We start from the raw sequence: 23019 nt of genomic DNA, 5'->3' as shown, positions 1-23019 counted from the left end.
TTCGACTATATCCCCAGAGGTTTTTTAGTTTGATATGTATTGGAAGGATTTGGAGTTTCCCTCTATTTCTTTACTTTGACCAGACATTGGGATGAATATATTTCTCATCCACAGCAGTGAGTAAATGTAGTGAAATGATGAATCCTTTAGGGCCCACTGGAAGGCCTATGCCTAGCCTTAACATTAAGTCCCTTCCTAATAAATTAGTTCCTGTTTCAGGAATCAATAAAAATTGAATATGTGTAAATCGATCTTAATATCTGACTTCTGTGCTTTCTAAAACTTTTGCCTTAAATCCTCCTTTTACTCTTGAGACTAAAAGTTCTTCTGAAGAGCAGATGAGACCAGGTGGAAGGAAACAAACAGAGGAGCATGAAGTCCCTGAATCGACTAGAAAGGTGATAAATTCACGTTTAGGTCCCACCTCCAAATTTATCAAGGGCTCCTGGTGGGACTCAAAATAAAAGAGGCGGAGCCTCTGACTCCCCTATTGTTCCTCAAAAGTCATGAGTGTGTTTCTCTCTTTATCTCTCTCTAGTTCAGGACACTCGCTCTTGAAGTGGCCTGTTTTTCTACATCGATAACATCTATCTTGTCCTTCTCCCTTCTCAGTCTGAGCATTCTCTGCCCTTGCCCCACCTATACCCCTTGGGGGCTTATTATTTGAGGACCTCGGCCCTCTAAATGGAGGCTTGGAGGGGTCTAGGCCCCTCATAATCTCTGGTTCCTTGGAAGCCCTGCTTGGAGATATATGGATTTGGAGCCATCTGCTGGAAGGTAGATAACATAAGTTTTGTCTTGTTTTTGTTTTTCCTTGTCTCTTCTGACATATGCCTTTTGAGCTTCCCTAAGTAGTTCACTCAGGCGATGGTCCCTCCAATTTTCTATTTTTTGTAATTTTCTTGGAATGTCTGGCAAACTTTTAGTAATAAAGTGAAGTTTTAACATTCCCTGTCCAAGGGGATTTCCCAGATCAACCCCTGCATATTGTCTCATTTGCTCCCTCAATCTATCTAAGAACCCAGTGGGTCCCTCATCTTTTTCCTGTTTAATATCAAATGCTTTAGTAAGATTTCGAGTTTGGGGTACTGATTCTCAAATTCCTTTTATTATAATCTCTCTTAGGTCCTGCATGTTTTCCCGGTGATTTGCATTGTTATTGTCCCACTGAGGGTCGTGGGTGGGATATATATGGTCCACAAGAGGAACATTTTGGCCAGGAGGGTGCTCACGTTCCCAAACCACCATAGCAGCCTTCCAAATCATACTTCATTCCTCCCCTGAAAAGAGGATGCCCAAGATGGACATCAACTTGGCCCAAGTGTATATATGAGACCCTAAAAATTGATCAATTTGATCCGCTACTCCATAAGGGTCATCCAGTAATGGCTGAAGCTCCTTTTTCAAATTATGGACCTCCGAACTAGTCAAGGGAGCACTTACAAAGCCAATAGCTTCCTCCGGCCTTGTGGTACCTCTCCTAAAGGAAAGGAAGTTGGATCTGGCTCTCTGGGTGTGGAGGAAAATGGAAAGTTTTGAATATCTTCTTTACATTGTTCTATTTTGTTGAAGCCCCTTTAAAGAGGGATACTTAATAGGTTGGGAGGGGGCAGGCTCAGAATTCTTCAGAGTTGGGAGTATAAGGAGGGGGGGTCAATATGTGCAGAAGTATCACAAGCAGAAGAGGGATCCACAGCAGCAGCTGGGGGAATAGAGCGGGCTGGGCCTCTGCCTGAAACAGCTGGGAAATAACCTGAAACTGCAGCCGGAGTGACGGGCACAGGCTGGAGCATGACCTGAAGTGGCTGGGGAGTAACCTGAAACTGTAGCCGCAGTGACGGCACAAACTGGGGCACCTGAGACAGGAACCGGAAGGGTGGGATTAGGGGCAGCCGGAAGAGTGATGCAAACAGGGGAGGGACCTGAGAAGGGAAGCGGAGCGGGGAGGGTGATTAGGGGCGCTGAAGGAAGGAAGATGATTTAGAGGATCCCACGTGTTAGTTGTGGGTTGTCGGGGCATGGGAACTTCTTCCCTTTTAGAAGGATTGGCTTCTGACTTTCTCCCTCCGGAGTCTAAAGGGTAAAGGAGAACTGGCCCCTGACGCCAGCAGAGGGCGTAATGGATCCTTCCTGGGAGACAGGGCTCCTATCATTAACATGTTTTATTAAGGGCTGACAAATCCGCTCCTCATTAGACCCAAATTTTGGCCAGAAAAGTGAGGGTTTAAGGATGGGTTCTCAAACCCAAATGAAACAACAATATTTTATCATCTGCTATTTTCGTTTATACTTGGTTCTTGCATTATCTTTCCAATACATTAGCATAAGCCCCAAGGGGCTATCAGAAGGAATTTCATTACTCTCTAGACTTTAAAATTTTCCTGTCTTACTTGAAACATTCTTCACCTTAGGGATTATTAAGGGGGTGGGGCAACCCCTCCTGTTAGAGATTTCTACCCTCCCCCTTCCTAAGGCTTACTGAGGCTTTGGGGAAAAGGGCCCCAATCCCACCTTTTCTGGGATTTCTACCCTCCCCCTTCCTCTTTTGTCTACTCTGTTTGCTGCCACCTCTAGTCAATAGATGGCAGCACGAGACTGCAGAGAAGACTCACTCATTCCACAGCCACAATGCTTACTCCCATTTATACACTCTCAGCCTCCAACTTGTCCCGACCACCCAGGAAATACTTTGTGCCTTCACGAAATCTCCTACCTTACTCCGTGCACAAGAATTACCTGGTCCTCTTATTGCCGCAGTCTTGCAAGCCTCTCCTACCCGCTTTGCTGAGAATCCAGATTTATTCATTACAATGGGTGGGCCTTGATCTCCCTCACCCTAGGGCCACCGTAACTAGACAGTAGGACGTGTCCCCCATTGGTGGGGTGATCGAAGGCCCCCTTTCCGAAGGAGAATATTCAAGTTCCAAAGATGGACATCAGAACAGTTAGGAATAACGTTCAAAATCCTAGGGAAATTGAACACTCGGACAAAGGATTCTTAGCAAAGCAATTTTACTTCTGCGCAGAGGGGTGCCTCCTTGGCCAGTTGCCATGGGAGCACACCTGAACAAAGGGGCACGAGAGCCTTTATTCCTGACACAAGTCCTGCCTCTGTACCCTTTCCCCATTGGTCGGGGTCGGGTCATACAATCTAAACTGATCCCAATTGGCTAAACATTTGATTTTTCTTAGATAGGGTGGGCACATGAAGGAAAGTGGAGGGAAAGGGGAAGGGGTGTCTGTAATGAGCCAGAAAATGAGTCCTCTTTCCAAATAAGGAAAGGAATGTGAGCTGGTACTGATAATGCTTGGTACTGTGGCGTGCCTGGGCATTAAACAAAGGCAAGAAGGGAAAAGGAGAAAAAAAGGAGAAAAATTGAGGGGTACTATGAATTAAAGAATACAAGATTGATCAGATTATTTGAAGAGAAACCTCATCACATCCCATACTGTGAAGAGGCATGATTGTAAGTTTCCTGAGGCCTTCCCAATCATGCGGAACTGTGAGTCAATTACACCTCTTTTCTTTATAAAGTACCCAGTCTTGGGTATTTCCTTATAGCAATTTGAGAAGGGACTAATATACATGCATTTTCCTTTAAAAAATAAATGTATATTGTAAGTATATTTAACTTTCTAGCTTGGTAATAGGTATGGGTTGCAGAGAATTACTATGGACTATGGCATATTTTTGGCAATTTATACATTAGTTAATTTTTATGTACTTTTTATTATTGGAGCAAATAAATTCAGATTCTGGACTGTCGTAGGCATCATCTGATCTAACAAACACCATTGTGTCATTCTGAAAAGTGGAAAGCATTAGTAGTTATTTGAATTCAGATAGAAGGGGCATAGAGAATTATGGCTTATTTTCATATTAGTTCTCCATCTTGGAGTCATAATTTAATCCACATTATCTTTGTTCATATCTGATAGTTCTTCAGAATTAAAGATACGTTCGTGCATCTTTCACCACTTACTAGTAAGAGGGCACAGTGCTCATAGACATGCTCTTCAAATTTTAGAAGTGATACATATTACATTTGGGGTGGATGAATTTAATCCATTTATTAGGTAAGTTGAAAATAAACAACTTTTAGTGGAGCCTGTCAAGTGATAAAGACCTTAGCTGGTTCAGATAAGTATTTACGGGACTCTTTATCTAGGGCTCTTATGACACCGAAGAGCCAATATTTAACTAAACTTATGATGAGATCAAGGTGTTCAGTGGAGCGAATGGTAAGCCAAGTCATGGAAATAACAAAGGCAGACCTTAAGCACTGCTCTCTTCTTGGCAAATACAAATTTCTTTGTTGTATAAACAGTTACTGATGTTGGAATAAAATTAAAGAATTGAATTAATGGACTACAGATCATTATGGTTATATCTGACATAGATTCAGGCCCTGATCAAAAGCTTGTACTCTAAAACTATAGAACTATGATTACCTACATTTTCAAGAATGAGAATGCCAACTTCTGTCCTTAGGCTGTCTGTCTTTAAGCATGGTCTTTCTAACAGGAAGGGTAAGGCCCTCCTTGTTGGGAATATGCTTAAGGAAGAGAACCTGGGGCTGGTTCCTGCTTCATTCTGGTTTCAATATTACTTGCCTTACGTCAGTATTTCATAATGTGAAACTCATAACTTATTGTTCAGTTTATGTTAGCATTTTTCTTTTCACATTATAGGCTTTTCACATTACTTGGCATTTACCTGCTCTTCCTCGGTGAGACCCAAGTCTTTTCCCTCAAGGGATTTTCTAAGGGGAAAACAAGGTATTTAGGGAGTTACTTCATTTGAATTTATTCCAAATATTCAAATTAACTAAGCTAGAATGACTTTTTTATTTTAAGTGGTGATGATGTAAGTCATAGATTGTGTGTACACACATAATGAAAATATTTTTTTCCTGATAAAATAACCCAAGAAATATCTGAAGAGTTAAATTTCTGCCCAAGGTAGAGTATGTCTTCAGTTGGAATCTAGCTCTCTAGGTGTGATGTTTTCTTGTCATATCCTCCATTTCTTGTAAACATTTGTGAAACTTCTCAATTTACTTGGATGAGGTAGGGGGAGATACAAATACATGTTTTTAATTAGGAAAGAAATGGACTTAGGGGTACGCTATTTGAATGAAATTTGGATGACTAAAAAACTGAAGAGTTTGGTTTTTGCCTGTGAGAATGCTCTGTCACTGGTTTTTCCATGAAGTTAAACTTCAGCATTTTCCTCATTAGGTACAAAGCTTAATAGCTGGGCACGTGAATGTTATTATAAATCTTCAATTACAGTAAAGTACTTCTGGTTGCTTCACCATAATTGAGGAATATTTCACATAAAAAATTTTAGTGTTAGTACATTTTTATTCACTTGTGTCACAAGATAAGGGTCTTGTCTAAGTTAATTTCCACTAATTAGGTCAATTTTTACATAGTCATGCAACGATAGTATCTTTTTCTGTGAAGAAATTTTCCAGCAGGTGAGAATATTTAAATACCTTTGTATATTATGTTTAAGCATCTTTATATTTTGGTCATCTGCCTCGGATAGTGCCATACTTCTCTAATAACTGAGATAATGAGAAGCCTGTGTGGAACTGTGGAAACTATAGCCACTAGGAACTAATTCTATATCCATGGATCAGCTATTCATTTCATGTGTTTTATGATCACACATACATACATGAGGTATTGACATCAATGCTCAGTGAAAGAAGCATTGCTTTTTTGGACCATGATGTGACTATTTGAATCTATTGACAAAATATATTGATTGAAAATTCATTTGATATGTTGAAATGTGGCTAATGTCTTAAATACCATATTATTTTGTTGAAGGAATCTAATTGGGAAAGTTAAGCTAGCAACATGAAAATTTTCCATTATATGCAATGTATATTTGGTTTTAATATATAGCCTAATTTGTTTTCCTTTTCTATTTGCTAAATAAGAAGAAAAACATGTCCCATATTACATGTATGATAAAGCAGTAGATTTTTAATAATAATCTTAGTTTATGGAATGTTATATTTTAACATATATTTTAATGATATATTATTAAAGGTGTACAATTACTTTCAGATATTTTTGATCAGAGAGTTTAAAATTCTGGATCATGTCAAGTGTGTTAGAGTATGAAGGAACCAATGCCTGTTATGTTCTAGAAGCATAATATGGGTTTTTACTTATGAATCTAAAAATATCCCAGCAAACAGACTAGTAGATATATATGCTGAGGAAACTACCTAATCTACTGTCAATTAAATAGATTTGTAAAACTGTGACTATGAAATATAATATTATAGAGGTTTTTTGTTATCACATTTTATCTTTTGAAAATGTCATGTTCTTAAGAAACTATGTTAAATCAATTTTTTTTTCTAGAAAAATGTTAACTGAGCAGTTTACATTGAAACCCTAATAATGGTATCTTTCAGTTTCTAAAGTATTCCATTTTTAATTACTTAAACTGTAGAGATAGTTTACAAGTTTACACATCCCACTTTTTACAAGTAAACATTAAATTGCCAAAAGAATTATCCTGTTGAAATCTAGTTGTGATGATGGAAGCGGAAAAAAGCACTGAACCTTACAGCAAGTAAGGTGTGAAAAAATAATAGAATTGGCTATAGATTACATTATTCCCTTGTCTTCTTGGCAGATGCGTCTCTTGATTTACAGCTTCAACAATGACAGAACTCTGTGATCAGCTTGTGGTAACAAGAAGGAAACATGTGGAATGTTCATCACAGCTGGCTTCTAGAGACAACTCAAACTTTCTCTGCCCACATCCTTTCCACTGCCAGATCTATGTAAATGGAATCATCCCGTCTACGTTTGAGGTTTAGTAATTCTTCAGTTTTCCTCAGCAGTGAATAATCAGAAAGTCTTGGTTTGTATCTCAACCTGTCCCATTTTTCTCTTTAATTGGTTTGTCCTTTGCTGTCAGATCTAGAGACTTAGAGTAACAATGTGGTTCTTTTTCTTTTGAATTTTCTTTTCTTTTTTTTTTTTACTAGGATCTGATCGGTGTTTGCTTTGGCTACCCCAGAAAACCTCCTGAGTCACCCCAGGGACCCACAGGAGAGTACACTTTCAGTATTTCTTCAATAAATGGAATCTTTATGAAGAGGATTTCAAAAGATTACTAACCTGACTTGTATTATCCCATTACTTTTCTTATTGCTGTGGATGTTCGTTAACTACATTTCTCTGTTTTATAATTTTAGCCTTCTTTTCATTTCCTGAGCTCTCCCTGATGGTGGGTCCAACATTTTACCATAATTCTGCTTGCTTCTCGTCAAGATACATTCCATCACAGGTAAAATTACTACTCATATAATTCAATCATTATTTTCTAAGACATACAATTTTATTGTTTGCCCACAAAAGGCTTTCCTGAATTATAGGTATCTTTTTCTTTTTTTTCCTGGACTGTGTCTATAAATCTTTTCCAGTTGACAGAGATCTGCATATTTTGTTCTGATTCTATGTTCACAGTGAATCATTCAAGAACACTAATAATAGCTGTTATTTATTGAGCCCGTAAGAGGTGCCAGCCAGTGTTCTTTACTTTGTTTTAATTAACAACAACTCTAAGAGGTAAGGGGTATTTCGCAGTTCTAAAGAGGATGCAAGTAAGGGATAGAGAACTTTAGTAAATGGCCCAAAAGCTTATTAAAAATGGTGAAGCTGAGGTTGTAGCTGAAGCGGTGTGGCTCCAGTGTCCACATTATTCACCACATGCCGCGCTTTCTCTCCAAAAATTCTTAGATCTTAGATAGGTACATACTGAGTGAGAAACTTATAGTCATTATTTGCTTACTATAATTATGAAACCCCATGTCCCACAGACTACCATTTTTCATGTAACAGACATGAACTTGGAAATTTTTATTTATTTATAAATTTATAAAAGAAATAAAAAAAGTCAGCAGAATACCATAAAAAGAGGTGCACTAATCGTTTTGTAGATGGTTAACTAGAAAGGATTCTGAATTTCTCAACTTTAATCCCATTGTTTTCCAGTGAGTAAACTGAGACAGACTTCTAAATGCATTCAGAAAATGACTCAAATCCAAGCCTTCTTACACTGAACTTGGAATTTCTCTTAGAGTATGCTTCTTTTTGGAATCTCAGTACTCTTCGTATCTAAATAGTATTATGAATAAAACCATGTCCCACTGTTCTGTATGTCTTTCTACAGTGTCTACTTTCTCCTCTTTCACCACCTAGCTCATCCCAATAATTCAGAAAATAATACTCACTGCTTATTTGGTAGTTGATGATAGTCATGAATTAGTTCACTTGAGTTCAAAATTAATTGGTAATAATTTGAATATTGTCTGTAAGTGTTGTAAAATTGGTGTATAGGTAAGGATAAAATGGAGAGAAACACGGCTCCTTATTTATCAGGTAAACAGAGAGTCAGACCAAATAATTGCTGAAGTTAACATGTGATAAATAATATCATAGCATTTATACAGTTTAGAGTCCTGTCATTTGACATTTAATGAAAAACTAATTAAGACTGAACATCCTTTGAGGCATGAGGGAATGAAGGTCTAACAGTAGAAGGCGAGAGCACTGAGTGACATATTTTATAAGATGTTATTCTTGATGCTACATAGATCATATCATAAATACCACAAGTACAAACACAAAGGACTTCAATCTATTTCAACTTATTTATTTAGTGTTTATTACTACCATCAGAGAGTAAGTTTCTTGAGACCAAGAACCCATTGCCTATTCATCACAGCTGACTTCTGTGCCAAGAAAAATGTTTTAAATAAGAAGTTATGAAATGTATGAATGGCTGTTGGGACTTTAACTATTCTTCTGCGTAGACTATTCACTAACTCTAAGAGGTAGAAGCGTTGAACTTTTGGCTTAAATTAAAATATTTGAGGAGAAATAGAATCCTTAAGGGAAGATGGGCTCTTTGTGTGAGGAACTCAACAGAGTCTTACCAAATGTTTATTGTGTGTAAATCAATATTGAGGATACAACAACGAAGATGTGCTCTGTGAAACAAAGGATGTGATCATATTCCTGCTCACTGTTTCATTACAGGTCCTGTTTTCCTGAGCTCTCACCTCTGATATAAGCCTGGAAGAAGAGTAAATGAGACAGAATAACAATATTACAGAATTTGTCCTACTTGGCTTGTCTCAGGATCCTGGTGTGCAAAAAGCATTATTTGTCACATTTTTACTCACATACTTTATGACAATGGTGGGGAACCTACTCATTGTGGTGACTATTATTTCCAGCCCTTCCTTGGGCTCCCCAATGTACTTCCTCCTTGCCTGCCTGTCACTTATAGATGCTGTATATTCCACTACCATTTCTCCTAAGTTGATTGTGGACTTATTCTGTGACAAAAAGACTATTTCCTTCCCAGCTTGCATGGGTCAGCTATTTATAGACCACTTGTTTGGTGGTGCTGAGATCTTCCTTCTGGTGGTGATGGCCTATGATCGCTATGTGGCCATCTGTAAGCCACTGCACTATTTGACCATCATGAATCGACAGGTTTGCATCCTTCTGTTGATGGCGGCTGTGACTGGAGGTTTTGTGCATTCTGTGTTTCAAATTGTTGTTGTGTACAGTCTCCCTTTCTGTAGCCCCAATGTCATTGACCACTTTGTCTGTGATATGTACCCATTATTGGAACTGGCGTGCACTGACACCTACTTTATAGGCCTCACTGTTGTTGTCAATGGTGGAGCAATGTGTATGGTCATCTTCATCATTCTATTAATATCCTATGGAATCATCCTAAACTCTCTTAAAACTTACAGTCAGGAAGGGAGGCGTAAAGCCCTGTCTACCTGCAGCTCCCACATCACCGTGGTTGTCCTCTTTTTTGTTCCCTGTATTTTCATGTATGTTAGACCTGTTTCAACCTTTCCTATTGATAAATTCATGACTGTTTTTTATACAGTTATCACACCCATGTTGAATCCTTTAATATACACGTTGAGAAATTCAGAGATGAGAAATGCTATAGAAAAACTCTTGGGTAAAAAGTTAACTATATTTAGAATAAGAGTGTCCCTCCTCGTGTAGATAAGGAGGTATGTAGTCAAGGTCTTCCCAGTCAAGTTTTCAGATTTCTAAGGGCATGTCAAGCATCTCAAAGTGGAAAGACAGGATTTAGATGCTCACAGCTCAATTAGGAAATCATCCCATCGTGGCATTTGTTTGAAGTTCAATATCTCAACGTCTATATCCAGGCTGAGTGTGGATGGAGCTGCTTCTTTGCAGGTCCTATTGTGCACGATTCAAATGATAATTTTCCTATTTACAAATCTTTGAGACCCAGTATTTCTTCCACATACTCAGCACACGATGGAGAAATGTAGGAATAGGTAATAAAATGGAGGCTCCTGTTGAGAAGGGAAGGCTATGGTGCTTCCTTCAGTGTAATTTATTTAAAGTCTTTGTGGAATATACAGGCACTATATTCACAAATATCTGTGAAACGGGCCTTGCTCAGACTTCAGCTGAAACTCTACATGCAGTCAGATAATACTCTTAGGAATCTTAGAATTATGTTTGTCTAGTTTAATGTATTCATGAGATATACCGTTAAATTTTCCCGTGGTCTTTCCAAGTGTCTTAACTTCCACACCTTTGAAATGACATTTATTTTGATGACCTTTCTACTTTTAGAGTACTTAGCTCTTTGCAGAGACTGGAAAGGGGAATGAGTTTTATGTGTGAAGCTAGTAATTTCTGGTTCTTTTATGTTTCTTGTAATTTCTGTCTGAAAATGTAACAGTTAATCTTTTAAGCAATGTGTTTTTTAAAAATCTGTGCCTTTTTATGTAACACACTGCTGTAAGAAACAGCTGCAATTTTCAATATTCTCCTTGGAAATTTTAGCGAAATCCACCTATTCACTTAAGTACATTTTTCATTTTCTACCTTCCTATAGGTGACAGAATTACTAAATTTTTTCAGTCCTGGATGGCAACTCACTTTTGTCACAGCTTCTAGAATAGTTACTTCTGTCTTTTAAGCATTCACTTATAATATCCTGGTGGCTGCTATTTTGGGGCACTAAAACCAGTGTCATACACTTTAAATTGTTGTGGTGGAAATACCACACTTTGAGGTCCTGTCTTCATGTAAGGTTCAGAGCCCCACAGTTATTATGAGTTATAACAACCACCATATTCTTTTATCTCAAAATTTTGTGAGCCAGGAATTCAGGCAGTTGTTGGCAGGGTATTTCTTCTGTTTTGTGTGGCAAGGACTGGAGTCACTCTCTTATTCACCTGATAACTGAGGATTCTGTAAAATACAGGAAACTTAATTCACATTTATAGTATGTTGGAAGGGATAACCCTTAAGAGATGTTCTGGGTCCCTCTTCCTGTCCTTTTAGATGAAGGACATCAAGATCACTCCATTGAATAGTGAGGCTTTTTACATGTTGCTCAGAGATCCTAGCGGTAGAAAGTAGATGGGTCTGGCAGGTTAAGTGCTATGTCCAGAACTGGCACAATGTCACTTGCATCACATTCTAGTCAACCGAGTGGTCACATGACCACACCAGATTTGAGGTTTTACAGAAATAGAAGATAACTCTTGGTTGGGAACTGGCAAAGTCACTTTGCAGAGCAGCATGTAGAACAATTGTCTATATCTCAAAAGAGCATATTGGAGTTTTATTCATTTTAAGTTGGATCTATGAATCAACTTGTACTAACATTAACAATATTGTGTGTTCTAGCTGCTGAATACAATATATCTGTTAGGTATTTTTAAAGTTTATTTTTGAAGAGTTTTGTATTTTTTATTAATGTAGGGATCTTCCTTATCTATTCCTAAGTGTTTGTGTTTTCAGATTTCATCACAGGTTTTTAATTTTTAAAAAAGTTGATAGTTTATATAAAGGAATTGAATTTTTTATTTGACATTTGAGCCCTATAAATTTGCTAAATTATTTCTCATTCCTACAAAGTTACGTCTGTAGATTCTTTAGGGTTTTCTGAAACACTATCATGTTTTCTACAAGTAAGGATAGCTCATTACTTGGAAAGATATTGGAGTGTTTCAGTTCCCTTTGTGTCATTTTTAGAAGGTAGTCCTTTCCCTACATTCTACCTAATTTATCTAAGCTGTCCAGTTAATTGAAATAATGTATTTCATAACAACGCTTTTCTAACCTTTTAAAGTCTAAAGGATCTATGGGATGATTATTTGTTTTATTATTTCTGATATTGGTTATTTGAATTTCCCTTTGTTCTCTCTTGCCAGCAGTTTATTAATTTCATTATTAAAGTACCAATTTTTGGCTATTTTCTTTTTCTCTATTTTATGTTTTCCATTTTATTGGTTTTTGATTTTGTACTTATATTCTTTTGTTTTCTTACCTTGGCTTGTATTTACTCTTCTTCTAGTTTCGTAAGGTGAAGGATAAGATGGCTGCTTTTAAACATTTATTTTAAATGTAAGCATTTATAGCTATCCATTTTTCTTTAAGTAGTGTTTTGATTACACCTCACACATTTTGATATGTTTCTGTTATCGCTTAGTTCTAAATAATTGCAAATTTCCATTATACCTTTTGCTTGATTCATAGGTTTACTAAATATTTATTGGCATGTTTCCCAGTATTTGAAGTCTATTCTAGATATATTTATGAGTTATGTATTTATTCATAGCAAATTATTTCAAAACTTAGTGATTCAAACAGTATGTACTCCTTCTCAATTTCTGTAGGTCAGGAAACTAAGGATGGTTTGGCAGGTTTCCATGCTTCAAAGTCTCTCACAAAGCTGTAATCAAGGTGCTTTTGGGGCTACCATCTCATACGAAGGCTTGGCTGAGGAAGGATCCACTTCCACACTGAGCGTTGGTATTAGTAGTTATTGGAATTTATAGAGAATTCACATAACTGGAAGGGACATAGAAAATTAGGTATTATTTTCATATATTAGTTCTTCATCTTGGAGTCATAATTTGAACCACAGTATCTTTGATCATATATGATAGTTCTCTAGAAATAAACATAGGTTTGTGCATGTTTTACCACTTACCAGTAAGAGATCACAGCGCCTTTAGACATGCTCTTCAAGTGTTAGCAATAATATATATTACATTGAGGGTGGACGAATTGAAAACATGTTAGGTAAGTTGAAAATGACCAATTTTCAGTGGAGCCCATTATGTGATAAAGACTTGAGCTGGTTCAGATAGGTGTTTATGGGACTCTTTATCTAAGGATCTTATAGCAGAAAAATCCAATATTTAATTAACTTATGATGAGATGAAGGTGTTCCATGGAGCCAATGGTAAGCCAAGTCATGGAAATAAAATGGAAGCCCTTAAGCACTGCTCCCTTGTTGGCAAATAAAAATTTCTTCATTGTAGAATCAGTTATTAAATTTATATTGGAATAAAATTTAAAAATTGAATGAATGGAATGCAGATCATTATGATTTTATCTGACACAGTTTCAGGCCTTGATCAAAAGCCTGTACTCTAAAACTGCAGCACTATGATTGCCTGTCTTTCCAAGAATCAGAATGTCAACTTCCATTCTTAGGCTCTCTGCCTCTCAGCCTCAGGGCTTCTTTGGTATGGACTTTGTAACAGGAAGGGTAAGGCCCTCCTCACCAGGAATGTTTTAAGAGAAGAGAACATGGGGCTGGTTCTCCTTTCATTCTGGCTGAAATATTACTTGCCTCACCTAAATATTTCATAATGTGAAATCATATTTTATTATTTAATTTACTTTTGAGTTTTTCTTCTCATATTACAGGCTTTTGACATTATTTGGCACTTAGCTACTTTTGCTTAGCAAGAGCCAAGTGTTTTTCCTCTAGGGATTTTCTAAGAATAAAAGTTTTCAGAGAGATTAGTTCATTTGAATTTGTTTCAAATATTCTAATTAACAAATCTATAATGACCTTACTGTCTTGTTTATTTAAAATATTGTTGATGTAAAAGTCATAGACTCTGCCTACAAACATAAATGGATGAATTATTTTCCTGATGGAATAGCCCAGAAGATATTGAGAAAGTGATTATTATTTGCCCAAGATAGAGTATGTCTTTGGTTGGTATCTAGTCCTCTAGGTGTAATGTTTTCTCATCATATCCACCATTGCTTGTAAAAATGTGGGAAAGGTCTAAATATCCTGGGATGATATTGGGGAGATATAGAGACATGCTTTCACTTAGGAGAGAAGTGGTCTTAGGCATATGTTAGTTGAATGACTGAAAGACTGAAGAGTTTGGCTTCTGCCTGTGGGAAAGTACTGTCATTGGTTTTTCCATGAAGTTAAATCTCACCATTTTTCTTGATAGGTACAAAGCTCAGTAGCTGGACCCCTGAACGTTATTCTAAATCCTCAATCATAGTAAAGTACTTCTGGTTTCTTCACCATAATTGAGAAAACTTTCAAGTAACAAATTTTAGTGTTGATACTTGTGCCAATAAATAATGGGCTCATCTTGGTTAATTTCTAGTATGTCAATTTTTATATAGTCATGCAAACTTAGGATCTTTGTTTTTTATGAAGAAAATTTTCAGCAGGTGAGAACATTCAACTACCTTTGTAGAATAAAAATTAACATTATGTTTAAACATCTTTATATTTCGGTCATCTGCTTTGGGCAGTGCCATACTTCTTTGAAGACTGAGATAATGAGAAGCCTGTGTGGAACTATGGAAACGGTAGCCACTAGGAGCTAATTCAAAATCCGTTGATCAGCCATCTATATTCATGTGTTTTATGATCACACATAGATGCATGAGGTATCTACAGTAACCATCAATGAAAGAAGCATTGCTTTTCTGGACCAAAATATGAGTATTTGAAACTGTTGACAAGAGATATTCATTAAAAATTTATTTGATAAGTTGAAAGGTAGCTAATGTCTTAAATACCATATGATTTTGTTGGATAAATTCTAATTGGGAAAATTAAGCTTAGTATGTACAAATATTAAAACACAAGATAGATAACAAAATTAACCAAAAAATTGAAAACCTAAAATATACAATAACAAATTAAAAACTCAGTGATTGGATTTAATGCCAAATGAGATGAAAAATTAGAGAATTTGCAAATTGCAAGAAATATTAGAAGAAAATACGCAGAACAAAGCAGAGAGAAGAAAAAGCAAATGAAGAAAATAGTATAAAAGAGATATAAAAACACAACACAAAACTCTGAGACACTTTTAATTTAATTAAAACTCCAGAAAAAGAAAAAAATCAGGTAGGCAAAATATTTGAAGAGATATAACTGAAAATTCTCTAAAATTACTGAAAGAAAAAAGTTATGAATTTATTAGATGTTAAAAATTTCATGAAAAATGAATTTTATAAAGAATAGTTCGTTTTAAAAGGATAAACAGAAAAGCGACAGCAGAATAACAGCAACATAAAGACAAAAATTTTAAGAACATATTGCATTCAACAAAATAATAATAAGGCCAAGCGTGGTGCCTCATGCCTGTAATCCCAGCATATTGGGAGGCCAAGGCAGGTGGTTCACTAGAGGCCAGGAGTTATCGGTACATTTTTGTTTACTTGTCTCACAAATAAGGGTCTTGTCCAGGTTAATTTCCTCTCATTATGTCAATTTTTATATAGTCATACAAAGATAGTGTTTTGTTTTCCTATGAAGAAATTTTCCAGCGGGTAAGAATATTTAACAACCTTTCTACAATATGTTTAAGCTTCTTTATATTTTGGTCATCTGCTTTGGATAGTGCCATACTTCTCTAATGAGTAATAATGAGAAGCCTGTGTGGGACTGTGGAAACTGTAGCCTCTAGGAAGTATTTCTGTGTCCATGGATCAGCTGTTTGTATCAATGTGTTTTATGATCACACATACATGTCTGAGGCATCTACATTAACGTGTAGTGAAAGAAGCATTGGTTTTCTGGACCACGATGTGAGTATTTGAAACCACTGACAAAAGACATTTATTGAAAATTCATGTGATATGTTGAATGTAGCTAATGTCTTAAATACCACATGATTTTGCTGAAGAAATTCTAATTGGAAAAGTTAAGTTAGCAAACATAAAAAATTCTCAGAATATGCAATATATATTTGGTTTTAATATATAGCCTAATTTGTTTTCCTTTTCTATTTGCCAAATAAGAAGAAAAACAGGTTTCATATACATGTATATAAACCAATTGTTTTATAATCATAATATTTGTTTATGGGATATTATATTTTATATGATACATTAGTAAAGGTGTACAATTACTTTCAGGTATATTTGATTAGAGAGTTTAAAATTGTAGATCATGTCAGATGTATTAGAGTGTTAAGGAACCAATGACTCTTATATTCTGGAGCATATTATAGGTTTTTGTTTATGTATCTAAAAATAATCTCAGCAAACATACTAGTAGGTATATAGGCTCAGGAAAGTATATGGTCTACTGTTATTTAAATAGATTTATAAAACTGTGACTGTGAAATATAATATTATGGAGATTTTTATGTTTTTATGATATTTTATCATTTGAAAATGTTGTGTCTTTAGGAAATGGTTAAATCGTTTTTTTCTAGAAAAATGTTAACTTAGCAGTTTACATTGAAAGCCTAGTAATGCTGTCTTTCAGTTTCAAGGTATTATATTTTAAATACTTAAATTATAGAAGACAGTTTATATACCTATTTTTTACAAGTAAATATTTAAATTGCCAAAAGAATTATCCTGTTGAATTCCAACTATCTGTTGAAATAGTTTTGATGATGAAAGGAGGAAAAGGCACTAAACCTTCCAGCAAATAATGTGTGAATAAATAACAGAATTCTCTATAGACTACTTTATTCCCTTGCGTTCTTCAGCAGATGTCTCTCTATAAGTCTATAGCTTCAAGAGTGACAGAACTCTGGAACCAGCTGGAATTAGTAATGTGAATGAGAGGTGGATTTTTCATCACAGTTGGATTCTAGAGGCAGCTCAAACTCTCTCTGTACACGTCCTCTGCCACTGCCAGATCTATGTAAACGGAATAATCCTGTCTACATTTGAGGTTTAGTAATCTTGCCGTTTTGCTCAGCAGAGAGTACTCAGAAAGTTTGGGTTTGTATCTGTACTTGTCTCATTGTTCTCTGTAATATAAGTTTGTCTTTAACTGTCAGATCTAGAGACTTTGAAGAACAGTGTTTTTTTTTTTTCTTTTGAATTTTGTTTTCGTTTTTTTTAACTAGGATCCTGTCTGTGTTTGTTATGGCTACCCCCAAAAGCCTCCTGAGTCACCCCAGCAAGCCACAGGAGGTGCACTTCCAGTATTTCCTCACTAAAAGGAATCTTTCTGAAGCAGATTTTAAAGAATACTAGCCTCACTTAATTATCTCATTAATCTTCTTATAGCTTGTGAATACTCATTTAGTAACTAAAATTTCTCTGATTTCTGATTTTAGCCTTCTTTTCATTTCCTGAACTCTCCCCGATGGTGGGTTCAACTTTTTCACCATAATTCTGTGCTTCTCATCAAGATATATTTCATCACAGGTAAAATTACTATGCATGTTATTAAATCATTATTTTCTAAGGCATACAATTTTATCCTGTGCACCCAAAAGGCTTTCTTGAATTATAGGTATCTTATCCTTTTTTTTTTTTCCTGGACTATCTCTATAAATCTTTTCAAGTTGACAAAGATCTGCATGATTTGTTTTGATTTTATGTTCACAGTGAAGCTATCATTTTTGAGCCCTTCCCAGGTGCCTGCCAGTATTTTAGGAACTTTACTTAGTTTTAATAAAACAACAACTGTAAGAGGTAAGGACTATTGGGGTCCCCCTTATAAAATGATGAAAGTAAGGAACAGAGAGCTTTAGTAAATGACCCAAAATCTCTATTTGGAAAAAAAAAATAGTGAAGTTGCAGTTGTAGCTGAAGCAGTGTGGCTCCAGTGTCCACATTATTCACCATATGCTACATTTTCTCTCTAAGAATGTCTCAGATCTTATAGGTACATACTCGGTGATAGACTTATAGTCACTATTTACTGTAATCATGAAATCCCATTTCCCACTGACTACCATTTTTCAGTAAGAGTCATGAGCTTGGAAATTTTTATTTAATTATAAATTTATAAAAAATGAAAAAAAAATGTTAGCAGAATACCATAAAGGAGAAGTACACTCATAGTTCTGCAGATAGTTGACTAGAAAGGAGTCTGAATTTCTCAAATGTAATCCTATTGTTTTCCAGTGAGCAAACTGAGATAAGACTTGTAAATGCGTTCAGAAAATGACCCAAATCCATGCCTTTTTACACTGAACATGGAATTTCTACTAGAACATGCTTCATTTTGGAATCTGGTAACTAAGATTCTTCTTTTTGCCTACTCTTGGTATCTAAGTAGTGTTATGAATAAAACCGCATCCCGCTGTTCTGTACCTTTTTCTACAGTGTCTATTTTCTCCTCTCTCTCTACCTAGTTAATCTCAAGAATTCAGAAGAAAAAAACTCATAGCATATTTGGTAGTTGGTGATAGCCATGAGTTAGTTCACTTGAGTTCAAATTAACTGCTGAAAATTTGAATGTTGTATGTAAATATGGTAAAAATTGGAATATAAGCAAGGATAAAATGGAGAGAATCACAGCTCCTTATAAGGTGGACAGAAAGTCAGACTAAGTAATTGCTAAAGGGAACAATGTAATAAAAATATAATCATTATTTATACAGTTCAGAGTCCTGTCTTTTGGCATGTAATGAAAGACTAATGAACACTGAGCATCCTTCGAGGCATGAAGGAATGGAGTCTAATAGTAGAAGGCCAGAGTACTGAGTGAGATATTTCAGAAAATGTTATTCTTGGTGCGACCCAGATCATACTATAAAGATACCAGAAATACAAACACCAAGGGCTAAAGCTATGTCAATTTATTTATATAGAGTTTATTACCGCTACCAATCAATTTATTTATAGAGTTTATTACTGCTACCAAAGAGTAAGGTTTTTGAGACCAAGAACCCATTGCCTATTCATCATAGCTGACTTCTATGCCAAGAAAAATGCTTTAAGTAAGAAGTTATGTAATATATGAATGGCTATTGGAGCTTTAACACTCCTTCTGTATGGAATATTCACTAAAACATAGAGGTAGAAGCCTTTACCTGTGGCTGAAAATAAAATCTTTGAGGAGAAATAGAGTCATCAAGGGAAGATAGGCTCTTTGAATGAGAAACTCAGTAGAGACTTACTCAATGTTTATTGTGTTTTAATCACTATTCAGGACACAACAGTGAAGATGTGCTCTGTGACACAGTGGATATGATCATATTCCTGTTCATTATTCCATTACAGGTCCTGTTCTCCTGAGCTCTAACCTCTGATACATCTTCTGAAAAAGAGTAAATGAGACAGAATAACAATATTAAAGAATTTGTCCTCCTGGGCTTTTCTCAGGATCCTGATGTGCAAAATGCATTATTTGTCATGTTTTTACTCACATATATTGTGACCATGGTGGGGAACCTACTCATTGTGGTGACTATTATTGCCAGCCCTTCTTTGGACTCCCCAATGTACTTCTTCCTTGCCTGCCTGTCATTTGTAGATGCTGTGTATTCCACCACCGTTTCTCCCATATTGATTGTAGACTTACTCTGTGATAAAAAGACTATTTCCTTCCCAGCTTGCATGGGTCAGCTATTTATAGGCCACTTGTGTGGTGGTGCTGAGATCCTCCTTCTGGTAGTGATGGACTATGATCGCTATGTGGCCATCTGTAAGCCACTGCACTATTTGACCATCATGAATCGACAGGTTTGCATCCTTGTCTTGGTGTTGGCTGTGACTGGAGGTTTTGTGCATTCTGTGTTTCAAACTGTTGTTGTGTACACTCTCCCCTTCTGTGGCCCCAATGTCATTGACCACTTTTACTGTGACGTTTACCCGTTATTGGAACTGGCGTGCACTGACACCTACTTTATAGGCCTCACAGTGGTTTTCAATGGTGGAGCAATCTGTATGGTCGTCTTCATCCTTCTGCTAATCTCCTATGGGGTCATCCTAAACTCCCTTAAAACCTACAGTCAGGAAGGGAGGCATAAAGCCCTGTCTACCTGCAGCTCCCACATTACCGTGGTTGTCCTGTTTTTTGTTCCCTGTATTTTCATATATGTGAGACCTGTTTCAAACTTTTCTATTGATAAATTCATGACTATATTTTTTACAGTTATTGCACCCAATTTGGACCCTTTTATATACACGTTGAAAAATTCAGAGATGAGAAATGCTATAGAAAAACTCTTGTGTAAAAGTTAACAATATTTAGAATAAGAGTGTCCATTCTCTTGTAGATAAGGAGGTATGTAGACAAGGTCTTCCCAGTGAAATGTTCAGACTTCTAAGGATAATTCAAGGATCCCAAAGTGGGAAGGCAGGACTGAGATGCTCCCAGCTCAATTAAGAAGTCATCGCATCATGGCATCTGTTTGAAGTTCAAGATCTCAGCCTCTATATCCAGACTGAGAGTGGATGGAGCTGCTAGGGTTCAGGTCCTATTGTGCACATTTTAAATTATGGTTTTTCTCTATTATACATCTATTGAGTCAGGATATATCGATTGAGTCATATAGTCATAATGGAGAAAGGGAGGCACAGGTAATTAAAATAGATGCTCCTGTTCAAAAGGGAAGGCTACGGTGATTCCCTCTGAGTAATTTATTTAAAGGCCTGGGGAATATACAAGCACCATATTCACAAATGTCTTTGAAACTGGCCCTTCTCAGGTTTGAGCTGAAACTCTATTTGCCATCAGAAAATACTCTTAAGAATCTTAGAATTATGTTCGTACAGTTTAAAGTACTTTTGAGACACGCCATTAAATTTTTCTGAAGTCTTTTCAACGTGTCTTAACATCCACAACTTTGAAATGACTTTTATTTTGATGACCTTTCTTACTTTTAGAGTGCTTAGCTCTTTGCAGAGACTGGAAAGGGAAACGATTTTTATCTCTGAAACCATCAAGTTCTGGCTCTTTTATGTTTCTTGTGAATTCTGTCTGAAAATGTAACAGTTAATCTTTTAAGTAATACATATATATTTTAAAAATCTATGACTTATAAGGTACAGTAATGCTATAAGAAACAGCTGTAACTTTCAATATTCTATTTGGAAATTTTAGCCAAATCCACCTATTAAGTACATTTTTTATTTTCTGCCTTATTATAGGTGACAGAATTACTAAATTTTTTCAGCACTGGATAGTGACTGACTTTTTTTATAGCCTGCAGAACAGTTACATCTGTATTTTCAGCCTTTACTTACAATATCCTGGAGGCCCCTATTTTCATATACTAAAGCCAGTGCCATACACTTTCAATTGTTGTTATGGAAGCACTACACCTTGACTTGCCACTTTTTATTCTGGTTCTTTCTTCGTGTATGGTGCAGGACTCCACATTTTGTGATTTCATACAACCATCATTTTATTTTATCTCAAAATTTTGTGAATCAGGAATTCAGATAGTAGTTGGCTGGGTATTTCTTCTGTTTTGTGTGGCAAGGGCTGAAGTCACTGTCTTATTCAACTGATAACTGAGATTTATGTAAACGCAGGATAACTCAATTCATATTTGTAGCCTATTGTAAGGGATCACAGTAAGAGATGCGCTGGATCCCTCTTCCTTTCTCTTTAAATGAAGGAACACAAGATCACTCCAGAGAATAGTCCAGCGTTTTACATGGTGGTCAGATATCCCATTGGTAGAAAGTAGTTGGGTCCAGCCAGTTAAGGGCTATGTCCAGAACTGACACAATGTCACTTGCATCATATTCTATTTGTCACAGGGATCACATGACCACCCAGATTTGAGATTTTACAGATATAAAAGATAATCTTTGATGGGGAAGTGGCAAAGTCACTTTGCAGAGCAGCGTGCAGAACAATTGTCTACATCTCAAAAAGAGCATATTGGAGTTGTATTCATTTTAAGTTGGATCCATAAATCATCCTGTACTGACAACATCTTAGCAATGTTGGGTTTTCTAATTCCTGAATACAGTATATCTGTTAGGTATTTCGAATGTTTAGTTTTGAAGAGTTTTGTAGTTTATATTCATGTAAGGATCTTCCTTATCTATTCCTCAGTATTTATGTTTTCAGATTTCATCACAGATTTTTAATTTAAAAAAAATTCCAATTGTCATTGTTGCAAGTATATGTAAAGGAAATGGAATTTTTTATTTGACACTTGAGTCCTATAAACTTGCTAAATTTACTTCTTATTCCTACAAAGTTATTCTTTAGGGTTTTCTGAAGCGCTATCACGTTAGGTACACGTAGCGAAAGCACATTACTTGGAAAGAGATATGAGGTGTTTCAGTTTTTTTGTGCGTGTCATTTTTAGAAGGTTGCCCTTTCCCTACATTTTACCTAATTCATCTAATCTGTCAAATTAATTGAAATGATGTATTTCATAACAATCCTTTTCTAACCTTTTAAGTCTAAAGGATCTATGGGTCATTATTTGTTTTATGATTTCTGATGTTGGTAATTTCATTTTCTCTTTCTTTTCTTTTGATCACTCCTGCTGGCAATTTATCAATGTCATTATAAAATTCCAACTTTTGGCTATTTTCATTTACTCTATTTTATGTTTTCTATTTTATTGGTTTTGATATTTATGTCCTTTCGTTTACTTACCTTGGCTTTTATATACTCTTCTTATTCTAGCTTCTTAAGGTGAAGGTTCAGATGGCTGCTTTTGAACATTTATTTAAAATGTAAGAGTTCATAGCTATATATGTTTCTTTAAGTACTGTTCTGATTACACCTTACACATTTGGGTATGTTTTACTTATTGTTGATTTCTAAATATTTACTTATTTCCATTACACTTTTTTCTTTGATTCATAGATTCACTAAATATTTATTAGCATGCTTCCCAATATTTGAAGCATATTCTAGATATATTTATAAGTTATTTATTTATTCATGGCAAATTATTTCAAAACTTAGCGATTCAAACAATATGTACTCATTGTCAATTTTTGTAG

At 35.9% G+C, this 23019-nt stretch overlaps 3 protein-coding genes across 5 annotated transcripts in view; all 3 read left to right on the top strand.

Moving 5' to 3' along the window:
- The first annotated feature begins 1902 nt into the window (after window positions 1-1902).
- LOC102125000 (olfactory receptor 4A5-like) lies at window positions 1903-12316 on the top strand. The gene is made up of 3 exons (XM_065528192.1): window positions 1903-3503; window positions 6685-7324; window positions 9079-12316. The coding sequence occupies exon 3, from the start codon at window positions 9130-9132 to the stop codon at window positions 10075-10077; it is 948 nt and encodes a 315-aa protein (XP_065384264.1). The 5' UTR covers window positions 1903-3503; window positions 6685-7324; window positions 9079-9129; the 3' UTR covers window positions 10078-12316.
- Window positions 1903-23019, top strand: part of LOC107126415 (olfactory receptor 4A15) — a 32599-nt gene continuing 11482 nt past the window's right edge. The window contains exons 1-5 of one of the 3 annotated variants that reach the window (XM_074012558.1): window positions 1903-3503; window positions 6685-6895; window positions 7023-7324; window positions 9079-17514; window positions 18220-18329. The gene's annotated coding sequence lies outside the window, so the exon portion shown is untranslated. Of the gene's footprint in view, window positions 3504-6684; window positions 7325-9078; window positions 17515-18219; window positions 18330-23019 lie in introns of all 3 variants that reach the window. The other 2 variants (XM_074012559.1, XM_065528191.2) reach the window with 2 other exon arrangements.
- LOC102125394 (olfactory receptor 4A8-like) lies at window positions 18340-22126 on the top strand. Its single transcript, XM_005577901.4, has one exon. The coding sequence runs from the start codon at window positions 19372-19374 to the stop codon at window positions 20281-20283; it is 912 nt and encodes a 303-aa protein (XP_005577958.3). The 5' UTR covers window positions 18340-19371; the 3' UTR covers window positions 20284-22126.

The sequence above is a fragment of the Macaca fascicularis genome, chromosome 14, assembly GCF_037993035.2.
Source record: "Macaca fascicularis isolate 582-1 chromosome 14, T2T-MFA8v1.1".
Classification (NCBI taxonomy): domain Eukaryota; kingdom Metazoa; phylum Chordata; class Mammalia; order Primates; family Cercopithecidae; genus Macaca; species Macaca fascicularis.
The sequence above is the reverse complement of the archived record's forward strand: the minus strand, read 5'-3'. Positions and strand labels throughout refer to the sequence as shown.

What these genes read in the sequence shown, in the direction of transcription:
- LOC102125000 (XM_065528192.1), top strand. Translation starts at nt 9,130, where the DNA reads ATGAGACAGAATAACAATATTACAGAATTTGTCCTACTTGGCTTGTCT.
- LOC102125394 (XM_005577901.4), top strand. Translation starts at nt 19,372, where the DNA reads ATGAGACAGAATAACAATATTAAAGAATTTGTCCTCCTGGGCTTTTCT.